This window comes from Peromyscus eremicus, chromosome 14, assembly GCF_949786415.1.
Source record: "Peromyscus eremicus chromosome 14, PerEre_H2_v1, whole genome shotgun sequence".
NCBI classification, from domain to species: Eukaryota; Metazoa; Chordata; class Mammalia; order Rodentia; family Cricetidae; genus Peromyscus; species Peromyscus eremicus.
In genome coordinates this window covers 67879013-67900418 of record NC_081430.1, presented here as the reverse complement: position 1 = coordinate 67900418, position 21406 = coordinate 67879013, and the positions used below count along the sequence as shown (strand labels likewise).

At 44.1% G+C, this 21406-nt stretch overlaps 1 protein-coding gene across 1 annotated transcript in view; it reads left to right on the top strand.

Moving 5' to 3' along the window:
* The window catches only part of Map4k5 (mitogen-activated protein kinase kinase kinase kinase 5), a 93901-nt gene extending 72826 nt beyond the window's left edge, over positions 1–21075 (top strand). Inside the window, exons 23-31 of the mRNA XM_059279207.1 lie at positions 3584–3698; positions 4036–4094; positions 6123–6226; positions 6597–6774; positions 11900–11968; positions 13696–13788; positions 16828–16898; positions 18826–18881; positions 20728–21075. Of these exons, the coding sequence (XP_059135190.1) occupies positions 3584–3698; positions 4036–4094; positions 6123–6226; positions 6597–6774; positions 11900–11968; positions 13696–13788; positions 16828–16898; positions 18826–18881; positions 20728–20815 (833 nt within the window). The 3' untranslated portion in view covers positions 20816–21075. The remainder of the gene's footprint in view (positions 1–3583; positions 3699–4035; positions 4095–6122; positions 6227–6596; positions 6775–11899; positions 11969–13695; positions 13789–16827; positions 16899–18825; positions 18882–20727) is intronic.
* The last annotated feature ends 331 nt before the right edge of the window (positions 21076–21406 follow it).

The following is a 21406-nucleotide window of genomic DNA, read 5'->3' as shown; positions in this document are numbered from 1 at the left end:
TCTATCTTTAGACTTTTTTCTTGTAACTCATACCCTCTGTCTTAGTCACTGTTCTGTTGTTGTGAAGAGACACCATGACCAAAACAATTCTTATAAAGGAAAGCATTTCACTGTGGCTGGCTTACAGTTTCAGGGGGTTAGTCCATTATCATGGCAGGACATGGTGGCATTCAGGGAGGCACTAGAGCAGTAGCTGAGAGCCACATCCTGATCCCTAGACAGAGAGAGACTAGGGCTGGCGTGGGCTTGGATACCACACCCACCAAACAGTATTTTCTCACACATTAGACTTACATAGCTGCCTGGAGACGGACTGACTGATTTCCATTTGTAGTACAATGTAGTTAGAGTTTTCCTGGTCCTGCCTGGCCCACGGTTAGGACAATTCTCTCTCACCCGCCAGTCCCGCAGCTGCTTAGACCCAACCAAGTAAACACAGAGACTTATATTGCTTACAAACTGTATGGCCGTGGCAGGCTTCTAGCTAGCTGTTCTCCTATCTTAAATTAACCCATTTCTATTCATCTATAAGTTACCATGTGGCTCGTGGCTTACCAGTATCTTAACATCTTCTCATGGCGGTGGCTGGTAGTGTCTCCTGACTCAGCCTTCCACTTTCCAGAATTTTTCTCTCTCCTTGTCCCGCCTATACTTCCTGCCTGGCTACTGGCCAATCAGTGTTTTATTTATTTACCAATCAGAACAACACATTTAACATACAGAACATCCCACAGCAGTACAAGACAGCTAATTATTATTCCTCCCTGTATTTGAGCTAATAACAATGTTTATAAAAATACAGCCTTGTGTGTAAATGACTTGTTAAGAAGTGGAGTCCTCTAAAGCAGGGGTTCTCCACCTTCCTAACGCTGTGACCCTTTAATACAGATCCTCATGTTGAGGTGACCCCCAGCCACAAAATTATTTTCATTTCTACTTTGTAACTGTCATTTTACTACTGTTATGAATCATAATGTAAATATCTGTATTTTCCGAAGGTCTTAGATGACCCTTCTGAAAGGGTCCTTCCATCCTCCAGAGAGGTCATAACCCCCAGGTTGAGAACCGCTGCTCTCTTTGGTTTTAATTAATGATTAGCCTGTCATTTTTTTATTTCATTTAGTGAATATTCATATATTACTCTTGTGAAAGGAAACAAACCCAATTCTGTTTGAATGACTTCTGAAATTTTTAGCAAACTTATTTCAGTTTCTTTTTCTGGTATAAAACCCCTATGTGGGAGCCATAGCTGGAGCCCGGGTCCTGTGAACCAGGCTCTGGTGTGGGTTTTCACATGATGGTCAGTGAATTCCTGATAGGGAGACTTGGTGAACAGTCTCCTTCCAGGTGTGGGTCAAGTAGCTGTAGGTGTTGGAGATGACATCAGAGGCGAAGTTGCCCAGGGTGGGTGACATGTAGCCCCTGGCTGATGTGCAATAGTCATCAATACCGGCCATCAGCAGCAGTTTCTTGGGTACAGGAGCAGAGATGCTGCCCAGGCCTCTGGGAGCAGGATGAAGCACAGCAGCAGAGAACAGTAGCTGTGGGAGTCTGTCAGATCCAGCTCCGACATGTCAAGGGCTCTTGTGGGGAGGAGAGAGAAATGAGGAAGTATTAGATAGAAAGAAGGAGATGCCGAGAAAGACAGAGACACTGGGTAGCTTCGGGAGGGCTCTGGGTCAATATACAGTCGCCTCAAGGTTTATTCCAAAGGGCTTTTTATACAATGCCAACGGGCAAGGCAAAAGACCACACCCGTTCAAGATCAAAGCACAATGTACAGCCAAGTGTAGACCTTTCAAAACACCTGGTAACCACCCCTGTGGCCAAATCATCCCATTATGCAGCCCTGCTGGATAAAGCAAGCTCAGACCCTGAGTAAGGTCTCACTAGAGAACATCTGTGGGCCTTCACAAACAGTGGCCTGTCACCTTGCATGACGGGGTATGGGGTTTGCCTGTCTTGATACCCCAGTAGTCTCTCCAGACGGGACAGTGTGTACGCTTGACCGAGATGATGGCCCCTTGGATGGCAGTGGCTACCTCCTTGGAGTACTTAACACCAAGACCAGCATGAGCATTGTAGTCCCAGTAGTGACAAGCCCTGAAGCTGGCCCATTGCCCTGAGTCTCCTTCTGTACTGGCATGATCTTAGAACCTCATCCTGGAGGAATGCTCAGGAAAAATCAGTGACTGCAGATTCCTTGATGGCAGGGAGAGGCAAGTGGCCCTCCAGATATTTGACCTTCATGTCCTTGACCAGGCAGTCCATCTCGGTGAAAGGGATCCACTCCTTGTCTTCTGCTTTACCTCCATGAGCCCCAATGGAAACTGCCATGGCCTCTCTCTCACACCTGGGCTTCCTAGTCTACCAAGCCCTTCTGCTGCACATCTGAGCAGCGATTCTGAATTTTGTACATAGAATAACTTTTCTTAACACTTGCTACTTTTATCATTAGACGTAGCTGTCTTCAGACATAAAGACACTGCACATTTAAAACCACACATAGTACACCTTATATTTTCATGAAATAAAATGGGGTAGCGGGACGTCATTTATGATTAGTTCATTTCTGTAGTGCAGTTAGAGTTGCTCCTAAAATGGAAAGAGCATAGGTACCAGAGATAGTTGGTGAATATAGAGAGAAAAGAAAGATGCTGTGTTGGCCAGAATGTTTCTGTTCTGAGAAAACGCAGTTGTGAGGATGAAATACCTGTGTGATGTGTTTCTGCTAGTAAAAGAGTAAGTGTTGTTACTCTGTCGCACCATTTGTGAGGAATCATGATGTTTACATGTCTCTCCTTTAAGCATGGCTACAATTGGCTGTGTATGGGTTGTACCTTACTATACTAGGGCTGTAGTACTGGCTTATTTCACTTTTCCTGGTATTATAATCTATACATTTAAAAAATTATTCACAATCAATTTAAATTGAAGGTAATTTGATGGATTGCTGATGGGTAGATCTGTCCCAAAGAGATAATCACAGTATTACAGAATTTTGTTTTTCCGTGTACACTTGTAACTGTAACACACGTGTGTATACCAGTGTTTAACAGTTTCTCTTTCATCATTAGCATCCATCAGGTTTACATTTGTTCTTCCCAAATCACCTAGTTGTGAGAATATGCCTAAACAGAATGATTTACTTGCTTAAAAGTAATTTTACCCATTCCTTTCAAAATAATATTAACCAGGTTTGTTTGTTGTGTTTTTACATGTTTTTCTGTTTTGCTTGGTCCTTGAACATTACTGGATTCGTCATTTTAGAAGGTAATTTCATTTTTTTTTTTTCTTTTTGGTGTTTTTGAGACAGAGTCTCACTATGTAGCTCTGGCTGTCCTGGAACTCACTGTGTAGGCCAGGCTGGCCATGAACTCAACAGAGATCCGCCTGCCTTTGCCTCCTAATTCCTGGGACTAAAGGCGTGCACCACCACACCCAGCTAACTGCATTTTCTTTTACTTGAAAATTGTCTTTTTTCTCTCCTGAAATGTATTCTAGTAAAAGTAACTACTTCTTCTTCTTCTTCTTCTTCTTCTTCTTCTTCTTCTTCTTCTTCTTCTTCTTCTTTTTTTTACAGGAAAAACCTTTCAACTCTACTCTCACAATCTTATTGCTTTGTTTGAACAAGCCAAGAAACCAGGATTGGCTGCCCATATCCAAACTCATAGGTTTCCTGACCGCATTCTGCCAAGGTACAGAATACCATTTTGATCCTGCTGGGGGTGAGGGTATTTGTGTCTATTTTTAAGCTGCTGATGTTCCTTGTCTAGTGAAACAACTTCCTGTTCTTAACTTACATGTCATCCAGACTGGAAATAATTCATGCTTCCTGCATGAAAATCACTTACGGAAGTTTTATAACGAATTCTTCATTCTATAAAATCATAGTCTACAGGCAGAGTCCAAGGCAGTGTTTTGTTTTTGTTTTTGTTTTTTAAGCCCCTTCCTGTCTGATTCTGGTACAGCTGGTTTATATGTCACCATATGGAGGCCACAATAGAGTTCATTCATATTGTCTTATATTTGCAGAAAGTTTGCCTTAACAACAAAGATCCCTGATACAAAAGGCTGCCATAAGTGCTGCATAGGTGAGTAAACGCTGTTCTCCCACTAGAGGGTTACAACTTTCAGTATCTTTAATTACCTGAGGAGTCTCTTAGTACAAATAAGATGAAAAGTCAGCAGAAGAGTGTAACCAGCTGTGGCCTAGCATCATCCATGTCGGTATTAACCCTGAACTACCCTCAGATTCAAAAACTGTCTAGAAGGACTCCCAGACTCACTGACAGGAGTGGTGTTCATGTCTATGAGTGCACAGTAGAATATAGGTTCAAACCCCTGTGTGGAGGAGAGTGTGAGGCAGGTGCAGGCCTGCCCGTGGTGGTGCTTCATAGTGGACACCAGTGTTGTCCCTCATGGTGTGACTGTGTGGCAGTTCACACAGCATCACCACTCAGCTGTTAATTCAAGCATCCTGAGTTTTTACTGAGGCTCCATCATGAAGGTGTGAGATGACCCACATGGCCATTCTCCCATCTGACCCCTCCATTGACCAGCTGACGCTACATGAGTCAAAGCCCCCACCCAAAAGCGCACTCTTGGTCTTTCTGGAATGACCAGCTCCTCATACTAAAATTATCTGCTGTTGCTGACCTTATCCTAAATTGCGTTATTAGATGTAAGGCATGATGGGGGTTCAAGCATGGCATTCCAAAGACTTAGCGGCTGTTTCTCAGGACAGGAATGGTAGAGGATGGACTTCTTTTGAAGCAGCAGTTATGTTCCTTACTACATAATTATCTCACTTATCCCTCAGCAGTTCTTGACAGTGATGATGTCACAAGGGAGTAATAGAACCTAGAATCAGATCTGGGTCCAATCTCTCCTAATCTTGGACTCCTAACTTCCAGGGTTTGTTTGTTTGCTAAGGGAGCTTACGTATTTATCTTCATGAAAAGATACTCTGTAGAACAAATGCCTCAACCACAGTGTACCTGTCTACAGTCATGTGTCACCTGGTGGTGCGTATGTCACTAGGTGATTTAACCGTTGTGCTTAAGTGACATGTCACCAAGTGATGTAGTACCTGGAACCACCACAATATACTCAAGCCTTCACTGACTGAAATGTTGCACAGTGCGAGATGATATAACCAGATTTCAGCTTCCTGGGGAGAGTCATTTGTCTGTCATCATCCCAAGATCTGTGGTCCAGAAAAGTCTAGAAGCTTATAGTCCTAAGACTTGACACAGTTCTGCAGAACTTAGAGCTAGTACCTGCTCATATAACCATTGTATGTTGTGGTTGCTGGGAGTCACACTCGAGAGAGAAAAAGACCCAGATGATTTTTGTAGATTTGAGTCAAGGGTGTTACAGTAAGATGAATTAATACATGCATATATGATCAACATGGTAAGTTATCTTTATCGTCCCTCAAGCTGCTCTGTCATGGAAACATTATGTATCAGTTCCAGTTGTCCCTGGACCTCAGATTTTATCATTTCAGATTATTTAGAAGCAGGTTTTGGGTTTATAGAGTAGCTTGCATGTTTTAGAACTGACAGTATAGGTCTCATCAAAAATTCCCGTGGTTAAGTACTCAGCATTTTAAAGGCATTTAGAAAGAAATGTCTATGATCTCCAATTGGTATTTTTTGTTTAAATAAAAATGAAAGGCAACATTTATTTTCTACCCATTCTTATCATCTTGGTTAAGACAGTAGTTTGTCAGCTAAAAAGAGTCACTTCAAATAATGTTTCCTTCTGCTCTGCAGTTGATTCACAACAGACCACTGGCATTTCCTCACACCAGCATCTGCCTTCATAAAGAAAAATAACTTGAGCAGGCGAAGGGGGTGCACATCTGTAATCCCAGCACTTGGGAGGCAGAGGCAGGGGGATCTCTGTGAGTTCAAGGCCAGCCTGGTCTACAGAGTGAGGTCCAGACCATCTGGAACTATATAGTAAGAGCCTGTGTCAAAAGAAAAGAAAGAAAGGCCTCTTAGCTGTTAGGTGAATGTAGTTCAGCTGTCATTTTAGATGAACTATTTTCTCAAAAAAGCATTCAATGTTGTGCATGTGGGTGGGTTTTTTTTATCTTTTTTCTTTCATTTCAGTTAGAAACCCTTACACGGGACATAAATACCTCTGTGGAGCTTTGCAGTCTGGAATTGTTCTGCTGCAGTGGTATGAACCAATGCAGAAATTCATGTTGATAAAGGTACATGTGGCTTTCTTACATTTTCCTTCTTGACAAAACACTGTGAGTAACTAACTACGCTAGGCTAAAGCTGTAATTACTACTATAGGGACGGCCCCCTGAGCATTTGTGGGAACTGTGTGTGATGTCTTATGTTCTTAGTAATATCTTCTCTGTAACTTAGTGTTATTAATAAGCTCTGGACTCGTCCTAGCCACAAACAGCAGTATGGCCAGTACTCTAAGTTTCTCCAAACTCACTCACACTCGTCATCAGAGGCGAATTTGTGTAGAATGAGACAGGGTAACTCCAGCTTTCAGCTGACTTCACTCAACACAGTATGAACAGAAGATTGCTACATGTCTCTTATTTCTCTTCGGTTTTGTTGCAGCATTTTGATTTTCCTTTACCAAGTCCACTGAATGTCTTTGAAATGCTGGTGATACCAGAACAGGAGTACCCCATGGTTTGTGTAGCGATCAGCAAAGGCACCGAGTCAAACCAAGTAGTGCAGTTTGAGACAATCAACTTGAATTCTGCATCTTCCTGGTTTACAGAAATCGGGGCAGGTGAGTGTTTTTCACTTTATGTTACTATCCATGCTTTCGCGTATACTAGATGCAGAAGACTTAATTTCAATCATTGTGGGCTCCTAAATAAAAAATGCAAGTGTAATGTTCCAAGTAAGCCCAAGAAATTCCCTACATGTAGTTGTGATCTCCATTTGCCCAAGGACTTTTTTTTTTTAGGTGTGGGTGGTACACGTACTTGTGCAAGTCAGTTCTCCCCTTACACTGTGTGGGTTCTAGGGATTGCCCTGACTGAGGTCATCAGGCTTGACAGCAAGGATCTCACTGGCCCCTTACCCAATGAATTTTTACACAAATTAATTTTACTGAAGAAGTTTTAAATATTCTTGGCATTTAAAAGTCTGAGTTGTTGACGTAATTGAAAGATGGCTCCATGGTTAATAGCTGGCTGCTCTTGCAGAGGACCCAGGTTCAGTTCCCAGCACCTATAAGATGGCTCACAGCTCTGGTTCCCGGGGGTCTGGTGGCCTCTTGTGGCTTCCATGGGCACCAGGCAATGTTTTTGGTACACAGACACACAGGCAGGCAAACATCATACACATAAATTAAAGAAACTTTTTACTTTTTTATTTCAAGTCTGAGTTGTTACCAGTTTGTCTTTAGGCTTACTAAATAAGAGTTATGTATCTCAAGCTAAGAAAGGTCCCTTCTGTCCCTGTCCTGTTTATCCTGTTCCCCACCACCACCACCTTTTACAACTGGCGGGTGTGCTCTCCAGACATGGATAGAAGTTTCTGAAGTGGCCTTCAAGCTTTTCCATTGGAATATTTATTGTTCTTTCCATGATTGGCTGGTTAATGTAGAAGTTTGTTACACATGTCCCAGTGAAAGATCTGGAAGTTTTTCTCACAGTTCAAGTTTGGAAAAACCAGTCAGTACATTTTTCCAATGAAAACAATACCCAGTGCCACTAACTATAACCAACAGGGAAATGCAAGTCAGTGGTGTCATGAGATGCCATCCAAGACCAAGCAGTAGCAACTCAGGTGAGGATGCAGGGAGGAGCTGCTGACCGGGATTCAGTTAGTGCAGCCGTTACAGAAAGAGTTCGAGGCCTTTCGAAGGCTAGAAATGGAACTGCTACATCACCCAGCAGTTACACTGTTGGGTATATCCTCCTTTCCAGAGAAAACAAAATCAGTATGCTGGAAAGAGCTGCGCACACATAGTTATTGCTGCGTTCTCCACAATAACCAAGATGTGGAATCACCCTAGATTGATTTCAGCCGATGGATAGGTGAAGAAAACGTACATCTTCACCATGGAGTATTACTCAACCATTAAAAATGTGAACCTGTGTGGGGTGTGATGGCGCGCGCCTGCAGTCTCTGCACTCAGCCAGTGAAGGTGAGGGACAGTGAGCCAGGCCACCCAGGCTACATATGGGGACCCTGGGTAGAGGGAAGAACGAGAAGGAGGCTGACTTGAACATGGGAACAAGTGAGAAGTCAAAGGACAGACTCCGTGTGTTCTCACTTGTAGACACTGAAAAGGACCCTGGCAAGCCCAATGGACTAGGCTGCGGAGACAGGAAGTCTGCAGAGTCCAGCGATGGGGAAGATGATTGACAGTCTGGGGCTGTGGTTGGGGAGGAGGGATGATTCTGATGTTCTCTAAACCCCAGGGTAACTGGTTAATGACAATTAAATGTCTGTTTTGAAAGCACTGTCCGAGGGGACTTGGAAGAATTTATCTTCTAAATCTGTGGAATATATGAAATAAGAGGGAATCCTCCCTTTCCTCTTTGTTGTGCTGGTGTGTTGTCATTGGTCAAGCCTGATTTATGAGGGCACTTGGAAAAGAATTCAAGCGGTTTGTGGTGGCTTTCTTAGACCACTGTCACAGTCTTCACCACAGTGTGAAGAAGTCTGCTACAGTATTGCATCTGGTGCCTCCTGGCTTTGATAACTTACAGACTGAGTTCTAAGAACTCATTAAGCATCCCCACTAGGAAAGCTTAACACTGACCCCACATTAATGTCACTTTCAGTATAAGCCTGGGACGCAGCTCAGTGGTAGTGTCTGTAACTAGCATGCACAAGGACTGTGTTTGATCACACACATTACAGAGACAAATCGGTGTGACCCAGAGATGTCCTAGTTTTACAACATGACCTTTGCTGCAGCCATTTGCTGTGGTTACCTAAAGAGTGGCACAGCCCTCAGAGTCGGTTCAGACCAACAGCCTGGAGTCATGTGACTCACAACTCCTGAAAATGTAACAAGCTGGCATGCCCTGAACTCTGAACTCCCCCTGTATGGACCAAGCCGTGGTTTCCTGTAGGGGTGAAGAAGAAAGCCACTTACACCCATACCTTGCCTTTCTCTGTGTGGCTTAATGACTTCTGCAGTTGGGTGTGGCCTCCTGTGACGCTCACAGAAAGGTGTGAAGTGGCATTGCCTTCCTGTTGCCAAAGTAAGCGTCTAGATAGAAATGGTTCCGTTAGGCAAGTGACTCTCAGAAAGTGACCCTAGAGGGTCAGTTTAAAACAGCGTGATTGGGCTGGGATGCTGGTGCTGCCTTTAATGCAGGCACTCCAGAGGCAGGAGCGGGCAGTGTCACATAATGAAACCCTGTCTCAACAGGATTGAAAGTAACAACAACAAAGATGATTGTTTTAAAAATAACAATAAAAACTCAAATAACTTTATCCGTAGCCACACAGGTTGTTTGCTGGTTGCTGTAGGACCGACGATCATTGCGTGGTTCCCTGGTGGCAATGTACAACCTCTTTCTTCCAGGTGGTGCTCTGGGAGCTCTAGTCCTCGAGGCTAGAAATTTGTTGAATCTTTTGAATCTCAGAATTTGAGTTGGTTTTTGAGGCTTTGTTGTGTTCTAATGCCTGAGGTCATATTATATCCAGTATTAACGTTGTCCCAGCTAAAATAAAAACAGACCAAAATTTACTTCCTGAGCAGAGCCAGGCCTCAGAGGTCATCATCAGCTCTTCCTGGCACACAGGAAGGCACCCTTTCTAGTCCAGCTTTTGTCCTATCATTAGGTTTCGTTTTCACAGGCCACTGTTAATCTAACTCCCAGCCATGGTTGTTGTTGAGCCGAGAGCCTGCAGTTGGCAAAGCTGGAGCATTGAAATGCCCTCTGTTCTAGGAGTCCTTCTTCCCAGATTCTGAGTCCTTATTGCATGAGCCTTTATTGCAGGGTCACTCCTTGGTATTTGTTGAGTGGGTGAATGAACATGGATTAGCTGAGAAAAATGACATTTGGTGTATCGCCTTAAAGATAATGTATTGGTTGTATTGATGATGCTGTCTACTGTGCTACTCAGTGGTCGGTCTGTAAGAGGCACCATGTGCCTGTCGTATAAACTGACAACATGACTGCTCCATGGTATGGTTAAGGGGAAGGTTTTTATTGTAGATATGAGAGAGAACAGCCAAAGGCACCTGGAAGAATCCAGAGCAGAGAGAGAAAGAAATAGACTGGACACAGCCGGGAGACTGGACACGGCCGGGAGACTGGACACGGCCGGGAGACTGGACACGGCCGGGAGACTGGACACGGGAGACTGGACACGGGAGACTGGACACGGGAGACTGGACACGGCCGGGAGACTGGGCACGGCCGGGAGACTGGACACGGGAGACTGGGCACGGCCGGGAGACTGGGCACGGCCGGGAGACTGGGCACGGCCGGGAGACTGGACACGGCCGGGAGACTGGGCACGGCCGGGAGACTGGGCACGGCCGGGAGACTGGACACGGGAGACTGGACACGGGAGACTGGACACGGGAGACTGGACACGGCCGGGAGACTGGACACGGCCGGGAGACTGGACACGGCCGGGAGACTGGACACGGGAGACTGGACACGGCCGGGAGACTGGACACGGCCGGGAGACTGGACACGGCCAGGAGACTGGACACGGGAGACTGGACACGGGAGACTGGACACGGGAGACTGGACACGGCCGGGAGACTGGACACGGGAGACTGGACACGGCCGGGAGACTGGGCACGGCCGGGAGACTGGGCACGGCCGGGAGACTGGACACGGCCGGGAGACTGGACACGGCCGGGAGACTGGGCACGGCCGGGAGACTGGGCACGGGAGACTGGACACGGGAGACTGGACACGGGAGACTGGACACGGGAGACTGGACACGGCCGGGAGACTGGGCACGGGAGACTGGACACGGCCGGGAGACTGGACACGGGAGACTGGACACGGCCGGGAGGAGACTGGACACGGCCGGGAGACTGGACACGGCCGGGAGACTGGACACGGCCGGGAGACTGGGCACGGGAGACTGGACACGGCCGGGAGACTGGACACGGCCGGGAGACTGGGCACGGCCGGGAGACTGGACACGGCCGGGAGACTGGACACGGCCGGGACTGTCTGCAAAAAAGGGGAGAAGAGCAGGGGTGGAGAGTAGAGGAAGCATAGTGGCAGAAGTCTGTCAAGACCAGCAGGGTTAGAAGGAGAGTGAGTAGCTGTGGGGAGGGAAGTCCATGAGCTGGACGGAGCTTAGGGTAGAGGAGGTGAGGAGAACTAGGATGCTAACCTGGACTCTGAAATATGTGGTAGGTACTTGTGATGCTGAGGGAGCCTGGAGCCCGCATGGGCTTTGATACACTGATAAGCACCACCGGGTAGCCATGTCCCTTCTGCCAGAAGTAAGGGAAATGACTCCTTTGGTAGATGGGAACTGGTCTCTCAAGTTCCTGAGGAATGCTGGCTTTTATCTAACTGCCAGAAATCCTCCTGTAGCCCAGGTTGAGCTCATTTCTGGATATATGGACTGACTTTTGGGGTTTGGGGAAGTGGAGTTTCCTTTGGCCCTGACAGATTCCATCTCTCCTAAGTGTAGAACAAAAGCTAACTGATGTGTGTGTCTTCCTTTCCTTCCTCATACTTGCCCTCATCTGCCTTTCCAGAACAAGAGTAGTAATTATCCATGTTAGAGCTGACATTTGTTCTCTTAAACTGAAATACATAGCTATTTTTTTAATGATAACATGACAAAATGCAGTTTGCACCATATTTTAAAGAGCAAATCACAGTGAGAGTCAAACTTTGTGCTGGTTTTCTGAGCCCTGGTTTACTGAAGCATGTTGCTAACTGTAACGTTTCCCCACTTAGGCAGCCAACAGCTGGATTCCATTCACGTGACGCAGTTGGAGAGAGATACTGTTTTGGTGTGTTTAGACAGTGAGTATTATTTTGAAGTTTATTTTGAGTGTTCTTCTTCATAAAGCAGCCCCTTTAATGAAATTGACAGTCAGTCAAGCTTCCTCTTTAAGCGACCTGATTGTATTGACAGCAGAGAGAGGGTCAGTCGCTCTGTCCCTGGGGCCATCCTTTCGTTTTGGCTCCCATGGGGATGGACGTTAGCACTGCCCCACTCTTAGGGAATTTCTGAATGAGCTGCTCCCTCCCTCTGTAATTAATGAGAGTGAAAGGTCACAGTAAACTGTGATCCTAGAATCATTAACTGTTGGAGGCTTGTCAGTTCTGACCTCCTCAGACATTGACACTTCCACCTGCCACCCTTGACCTTGTGATGCGGGAGAGGTGGCATTAATGGAAGTGTGTTGTAGGTAGGCAGGGGAGGCAGGAAGAAACATCTTAGCCCCAGTGTTACTTTGATTTGGCAGATGAGGCACTCTGGTTCTTAAAATCCACCTGATCTTTATGCAGTTAGTACTGCAGGACGGACTGGACCCGTCTGGGGTTATGTTTGAAACATGGCTATCTTTGCTGTGATTAGTCTGTTCTCAGCTTGCTGTTAGTGGCTGAACTAGCTGTGTGTGTAAGATCATCTAATAACAACTGAGGAAACCAAGCCTGCAGGGCTTCGCTGGCTGCCATTCCTTGGTTAGGGGCTTGACTCTAAACACCAGTCAAAGAAGAGCAGTACAAAGTTACCTATAAGGGGGCTGGAGAGGTGGCTCAGCAGTTAAGAGCACTCACTGCTCTTCCAGAAGGACCCGGGTTCAATTCCCAGCACCCACATAGCAGCTCACAGTTGTCTGTAACTCTGGTTCCAGGGACCTGACACTCTCACACAGACATCCATGCAGGGACCACACCAATACACATAAAATAAAAATAAATATTTTTTTTTAAAAAATTACCTATAAGGACATTGCATCAATTTTCTCATCCTAAAAGATACAAACTTTGTTATTAACCAAATACGCATAACCAGAATTTAAGTAGGCTAAGACTTCCTGCTAAACCCCTGCACATTTGTGAGTCATCGAAGGAAGGACTTCATGCTTACTGTTCATCAGTGTCATCCATTTTAACACAATTTTAGGAGCACATTGATGAACAAGGCTTGGTGTTTCCTGATTAAACCAGTTTCTGCTGTTACAGAAGTGGTCTTGGTAACTGTCTTCCCAGCTCTGTGGCTTATCAGTTGGTTTTGGTAGAGAGCAGTGGAGATAAACATGTAATCTCGAACCATGGGAGCGTACAGTCGAAAGGCAAAGTCTCCTGAGGCTGTGTTGACATGTCCCCACGGCAGAGCTCACTGCCCTCGGGCCCACTGTGCCCTCACAGACCTGGACCGCAAAGGCAGTCGGGAACTGAGCAAGTGCTTCTTGGCAAATGCTGTGGGATTTGTGAGGGAAAAAAATCACAGCTCATCACTAAATATTTGAGCATCAAAGTAGCCACTTTTACAAATGAAGATATTGATGTTCAGTATATCTATTTAATTTTAAAAGTAGCAAAAATCTCACTAAATAAACAGCACTGTAATTGTGTATCTTTTAAAACATTAATTCCAGTTTTTCCCTAGGCATACCCCAATCAGGATAAATCTCTGAACCTTATTAAGAATATTATTTGACCCCGTATAAAATTCATTACATTGGTTTTAGGAAATTTTCATTTCCAGTCTTAACTTTTTTTTTTTTATTTCTTTTAAGAATTTGTAAAAATTGTAAATCTACAAGGAAAACTAAAGTCAAGTAAGAAGCTGGCCTCTGAGCTAAGTTTTGACTTCCGCATTGAGTCCGTCGGTGAGTCCTGTTCTGTTACTGACTTGGATATTTGGGGACCAGCAGCTGTCTCGTAGCTCCGAGCCGACAGAAACACTGTTATCGAGTGCGCTAGTTCAGGTGGCGAGTGCCGCAAAGTACTTTCTAATTTTCAGCTAATTTCGTTTTGAGTTTTTATTCTGTCAGTTTCATACGTAGAGTTCACTTTGATCACGGTCCCCTTTTGATTGGACTTAACACGAATAGCCAGTTGCTGCCACAGTGGGCAGCACTGGTCTTGCCCGTGTCCTTGTTTCCTGGGTATTGGTTTTTAAAGATGCTGAGTATTGCCGTTGTTGTACTGAGTGAATTACACTTTCCCAGCTCTTTCCACGTCATGAAGTGCTTGTGTGATGTGACCATTCCGTTAGGTCAGCTGAACTTCGTTATCACCAGGGTCTAGTTCCATTATTGATGGTTAATGTTTTAGGTCTGTTTCTATATAAATAGTAAGTTTGGGGCCAGAGTGATGCCTCCAAGGTTAAGAGCACAGAATGCTCTTCTAGAGGACCTGGGTTCACATCCAAGGACCCACACGGCCGCTCACATCCATCTATAACTTCAATTTCAGGGGGTCTGGTTCCCTATTCCTCCACAGGCCCTGCACACATGTGATGCACAGCTATGCATGCAGACAAAACACCCAGACACATAAAGTAAAAGTAAGTAAATCTCGGAGCTGGAGAGGTGGCTCAGCACGTAGGAGCACTTGTTGCTTATGCAGAGGACCCAGGTTCGAGTCTCTGCACTCATGTGGGGTAGTTCACAACCATCCAAAATACCAGTGCCTGGGTATCCCACAAGTACACATGTGGCACACATACATGAATGCAGGCAAAACACTCATATACACAAAATAAAAATAAGTCTTTAAAAAATTATAAATGAATAATGTTGCCTGAGGCTGTAGTAAGGAATGTGTCATTTTAATTTGTTTCCTTGTTAGTAGTTTACTTTGGAGTGCTCATTCATTTTATGATTTTTTTTAAGCATTACAGGGTCGGGTGTGGTGGTGCACACTTTTAAACCCCAGCACTTGGGAGGCAGAGGCAGGCTGGTCTCTGTGAGTTTGAGGCTAACCTGGTCTAGTTCCAAACCAAACTATATAGGTTTTTCAAGACAGGGTTTCTCTATGTAGTTTTGGTGCTTTTCCTGGATCTCACTCTGTAGACCAGGCTGGCCTCAAACTCACTGAGATCGGCCTGCCTCTTCCTCCTGAGTGCTGGGATTAAAGGTGTGTGACCCCACCGCCTGGCTGACTATATTGTCTCAAACAGCAAAATAATTATAATTCCACATCCTTCTTTTTTGCCGGTATGTCAGCATTTTCCCCAGGAGAAATAGAAGTTGTGAGAAAAAATATCTTAAACAATTGATTCTATGATTTTACCATAAAAGAAAAAGGATACACACACACACACACACACACACACATCATATAATTACCTGCATATGGCTTTTAAAATTGTTGCAACTAGTTAGAAACATTCTGAGTTTGCTTTAAAAAAAAAAAAGTGCTCTAACCTGGGTTTCTCATATTAAACTAGAATTTTGCTATAACCTAGAGGGTAAGTGGCACAGGACATAGCTCAGTAGTAGAGTTCATGAGGACCCTGGGCACTATCCTAGCACCAAAAGTCAATAAACTATATTGTGTTCTTGTGTGACAGCTAACAGAAAAATACCTGCCTTGTGATGGAAGTATATCTTGCTGAAGCAGAAAGCCAGACAGAAGGGGTTCTGGAAGCTTGCTTCCTCCTCACTCCATGAGATACTGTACTACATGCCAGGTCCTAGGATGTCACGTTTTCACACAGGGATCTGGCGTAGATCTAGGTCCTCGTCATCTGATCTGAGATGTACTGATGTCTTATGTGTCACATTATTTGGAGAATTTTAATTGTACAAAAGTTTGCTCCTCCTAAATCTCCATCACCTCATTCAAATTAATCTTAAAATGATCACAAGGATCCTCTCCGAGAGAGTCCCTTTAAATCATTTCTCAAAATAAGGCAAGTAACTGGATTCTTCAGTTGTCACAGCTAGTGGAACACATGTGATCTGTCATCGTCAAATCCTTCTGTGTTTATTAGGTTGAATTATGTCCCAGACATTCTTACACTAACTACATCCTTATTACTCTAATAAGAAATACATGCTTGTCTGGCATACACTAGCCCTAGATTTACTCCCTAGCACAAGAAAAAATAAAAAGAAAAAAAAAAAGACAGTAGTAATTTTCTATCTTTTTTCACCATTATGTTTCTTAATGTTTGTGTTTTTCTAATTCTGTTTTTTAGACTAGTCAGTAAAATACTAAGATATTTATTCAGCAGTTGACTGAGATCATAATATTCAATGTGTGATTAGCTTTTGGGTTATGAAGCAAGTTTATTTTTTAATTAACTTTATAATATGAAAAGTATGAACATAAAACTTACTTGCTTGATAGCTGCTTGAATAACTTCTTTTGAATCCAAAAGCCGAGCTGCATGCTTTTATTGTTTTAATAACTTAAAATAGAACGTACAGCATATGGAAGATAAATTAGTGTGCCGATATCCGGCTTAGCAGAAGTCAGCCCGTGTTGGAAGAATGCCTGTAGCATACATCTTTGAAGGCTATTTAACTGTCTCAGTAAATTACTTGAATTTAGACACGCCTTAGTCACAAAAATGTTGAGCAGTAATTGTCTAGACAGTGGAATTTTGCTCTGAGCACTTGAAAGGCCTTACATTATCATTTATTAAAAACAGTTAGGAAGGGGACAGAAAGAGGGTCAGTGTTTAAGAGCATGGACTGTGACCAGCATTTGGTTCCCAGCATCCATGGGGCTCAGAGCCACCTGTAACTCCAGTTCCAGGGGGATCCTTTGCCTCCGGTCTCTTCAGGCACCTGCAGTCACACACATGCACACATACATGTAATTAAAAGTAATAAAATCTTTTTTGAAAAACAGTACAGGGAAATCTGTAGTGTGATGCTCTGGGCTTCCTTTTCATTTCCCCTCATCTTTTTCAGTGTGCCTTCAAGACAGTGTGTTGGCCTTCTGGAAGCATGGGATGCAGGGTAAAAGCTTCAAATCAGATGAGGTAAGTTCTCAGATTACCTCCGTTGACTCGGCACATGATTATTAATGGTGAAATGTTCGTTTTATGCATTCCTCTCTGAGTCACGTTGCCTTGTTCGGTGCCTCTGATGTCATGAAGTGGCAGGATGCAAACCTGTATTCTCTCCTCTCACTTTTATATTTTGGTTTTAAATACCCAGTAGCCACAAAGAACCCCAAAATGTTGAAGACACTGCTGTTATAAATAATGTATAAAACCTATTCTGTTCCAGACAGTTTACAAATATTAGCATATTTAAAGCTCAAAATGATCCAGTGAGTAGGCACTCTTACATGTCACATGACTAGTTAAATGGCAGAGCATGGATCTGAAAGGTCTTCAAGTGTCACTTTTAGCTGAGATGATCTGATGCCCAACTGCAGGAGATGGACTTGGCTTCCACCTGAGGGAGGAATTCCACTCTGATAGGAGCATTTCCAGCAGTATGGTTCTTCTGTGCCAGAGGTTCATAAGTCTGAAGCTACCTGAAAGCATGGAATCCTCTCGTATTTGAATTTAGTTTATCTGTACCCTTATTTATATGTAAATAAATACTTATACTTCTGAGAAAAAATGGTATAAGTCAGTGGTCTTTGAATGTGTTGGTTTATTTACTGATCCACGTCACTGAATGTCACCAGGTCCCCATATTTAATGAAATCTATAGTCCTACTTATTGCCACAATGCTAATTGATTGTTTCCTTCCTTCCTTCCTTCCTTCCTTCCTTCCTTTCTTTCTTTCTTTTTTTTTTTTTTTTTTTGGTTTTTCAAGACAAGCTTTCCCTAAGTTCATGTGCACTCCAGCATGCCACCACACCCAGCTGTACTAATTGTTCTTAAATGCTATTTCATTGTGTCAATTTCCGTCTTTGGGGAACTCAAACCCAGGGCCTCTCACATGCTAGGAATGTGCTTTCTGCTAACCCGCATGCCCAGCTGGGTGGCTGCCTGCTGTGACGCATCTCACCTGCCCTCCTCTCTGTCTGTCTGCAGCTGGGGCTCTCATCCTTTGATGTAAGCCTGCTTGGAGTTTATCCTCGGGCGTAAAGTAGCATTCCACAGTAATTAGAGTGTTTCAGCTTCATACATGACGATTAGCTCCCTGGAGTGTACATAGCACCAAACTTCTTCGCAGATTGATGTTCATTCTGTCTTCCCAGATAGACTACAAACTCCTCTTAATAAACTGTTTTACACTAATCATAGCCACATAGTTTGAGTTTCTCCAAGGGCCAACCCAAGATAACAACCCAAGTGGCAGTAGTTTATCTCTGAATAGATTCTAGAAAAAAAGTGATGTGGTGAGAAACACAGAAATAGAAAGAAGGAGACATCGAAAGCATGTTCACACAAGTGGACGTCTGCTGTACAGCAGGGCTCAATCGTAGGGAGCACCAGGGAGTGGTACAGAACGCACCTTGGAAGCGACTCCTTCCGAGGAGGGACAGGGGCCTAAGCACCAAGGCTGCCCATCTCGGATAAAGGTCACACCCACACTCCCGCTCTTTGGGGAGTGCTTGTGCTTAGTGGTACAGATTTTGCAGACCGCTGAAAGCTGCAGAAGGGGTCGTCTAACACTGGATGACAGCCTGGCCCTTAGTGTCCCCATAGCCCTCACTGTAAAGTAAGACTTACATGACCTTGTACCTTACTTAACCCCTCTGGCCTCAGCATTTCCCACAGAGTTCTTAAGGGAAGTAGCTGACAGAGACTAGTGCTCTGTAAACATCAGCCCGTTTCTACTCATAGGCAGTCAGAAAACTGACGTGCTGAAACATGTTTGATTTGGGGAATCACGTCTCTGAAATATTATTCCTTCTCTTTCATTGCTGTGTTTAAGTGATCGTTACATTACTGTATAAGCACTGTTGGGGCTACAGTGTTACTGACGGGTATTTTCTGCCCTAGGTCACCCAGGAAATTTCAGACCAGACCAGAGTTTTCCGCCTATTGGGATCAGACAGGTAACAATTGGGTGTAGTGATTTAATTAGGTAGAAGTATCGAAGCTCACACTCTGATTATGCTGCAGCCTCTGTTGGGTTCCGGTCGGGATTCTTAGAGGGCTCATCACCTTAGATTTTTGTATGTTGGTGTCGAAGGCTTTCCTTCAGGGTAAGGATTGTGCTTTGAGAGGCAGTTTATTCAGCCAAGACAAAACATGTAAATAGTACTGTTCACACCCCTAGAACCATGACACGACCTCACGTCCCTTTAGTTCATTATGTCTTCTTGGTGGGTTGCTCTCTACCAAGGACTACATGACCTCCTGATGGTAGTTTGATGTCATGAAATGCTCAGCTCGGGCCTGGAGAGCAAAGTTAGTTAGAAGGAGTTAGGTATCCCAGCCATCATTGCTCAAGCGTTAGATGCATGAGGGAGGAGCAGGAGAATGGAACTAATGACTCTAAAGGCTTTGAAGGGGTTATAAGGAGAAAGGGGAATTTTTGAAAAATGATGGCTACCTTAGTGAGTGAGAAAGGTAAGCCACAGGCACAACAGCCCAGTAAGTAATGTGACAAGGAAACAGAAGGCAGCGGGACCTGGAGGAGCTGCTTCCTGCTGGAGGAACTGGCCAGTGAAGTGTGGGTCTATAATTCTGAGAATTCTGCTGGTAGAGGGTGACACCTCACAGCTAATGCTTTTCTCTCCTCCCCTTAGCCCAGACGTCCATACTTTTCTCCTTAACTATCCTTTAAGTTTTTATATCTTGTTTCCGCTCCCTCTCCCCCTCCCCCCTCTCCCTCCCTCCCTCCCCCCCCCCCCCCCCCTCTCTCTCTCTCTCCATTTTAGTGTGTCTGTGTGCACACACACCCATGAGGGCACATTACAACACTCATGTGCAGGTCAGAGGACAGTCCCACCGTGTGGGTACCAGGAATGAGACTTAGGTAGCTGGGCTCCTCAGCAAGCCCCTCCCTGCTGACTCACCAGTAGTGGCTAACTCTGGGCAGACAGGTGATTTTATGTTTTCCTTCTTCGTTTCCACAATGCACAGGCTATATATTTATTGCCATCAAAAGTAATATGCCAGTTTCATAAAATTCACACGCTACAAAAATATTCACTATGTGTTCACTATCTCCTCCATCTGCCCTCTAGACTTCCTTATCTGTGTGGAATGTCCGTTATTATATTCTTAAACCCCTCCTCACAATTCAAATACTATGGGATGGCTCTTGATTTTTTTTTTTTTCTGTCAGTCTTTCAACCCTTTCCCTGCCTTTACACCTGGGAAAAGAGAGAGGTGGGGTGTCATTCCATTTTTTTTTTAAATTTTGTTTTGTTGTTGTTGTTGTTTTCGAGATGGGGTTTCTCTGTGTAACAGTCCTGGCTGTCCTGGAACTTGCTCTGTAGACTGGGCTGACCTCGAACTCACAGAGACCCGCCTGCCCCTGCCTTTGCCTCCTGAGTGCTGGGATTAAAGGCATGTGACACCACCACCTGACTTTGTTTTAAACCATTTGTTTTCAAAGACCCTGAGCAGTTGAGATGACCTCTTAGGGCCCTGTTTATTCTCTAGCCGCCTTTCTGTTGTATAAATTCCTAAGGCATTGTCATGCCTGCTGCTGGCGTATCTGAGGGAGCAGATCTGGGTTTAGTTAGGGTTAGGGTAAGACTATCCTCACCATTCCAATTCTTTGTGTATAAAACAATTGTTCTTCCGTTGTGTTTGAAGCTATAAAATACAGTAAGGACTTTGGCTGTGTTTCTGTGAACTTTATGTAGTTTTATGGCAGACTACTGGTTTGACACTGTGAACACTGAAACCTGTTTTCAACACTTAGACTTTTTCTTGGTTTCATTTCAGGGTTGTTGTTTTGGAAAGCAGACCAACAGAAAACCCCACAGCACACAGCAATCTCTACATCTTAGCTGGACATGAAAATAGTTACTAAGCAACAGAAAGGAATTCCAAGTGACAAGAAGATGAATATGCTCCATCAAAAGCGAGAGTGTTTTCTGGGAATTCCATGTAGACTACAGTATGACTTGCTTTAATTGTTGTGGGTTTATATCAAATGGTCTGTACAGTAGGGTAGAATTCAGTATTTTCTGTAGCTGGAAACAGCTAATCAATCTCTTGCCACTGTGTGGTGGTTATATCAAGTTTGCTTAATAAAAGCTATGAGACAAATAGTCCTCTAGTTCCAGGAAACACAGTCCTTTTTTAAAAAAAAAAATAATAATGTTTGTAACAAGGTGCCATGGTGTTTTTAAATAACTCATGATTATCTTCAGAGAGAGGTTAGTGAGCATTCTATCATTTTATACCAGGTCTTATTCCTTCTTAGCGAACATAATTTGATAAGAAGTTATCAAACAAGCCTTTCACTTTGACATTGGCCGTTCTGTATGTTTTTGTAAGATAGGTATTTAATCCTTATTTATTAATCTCTTGCTGGAATGGTGTAATGTTTCTAACTTTTAGCAAAGGAAGGTTGCAGAGCAGCTGGATTTTTTTTTTTTATGTGTGAAATCTTGTTTAC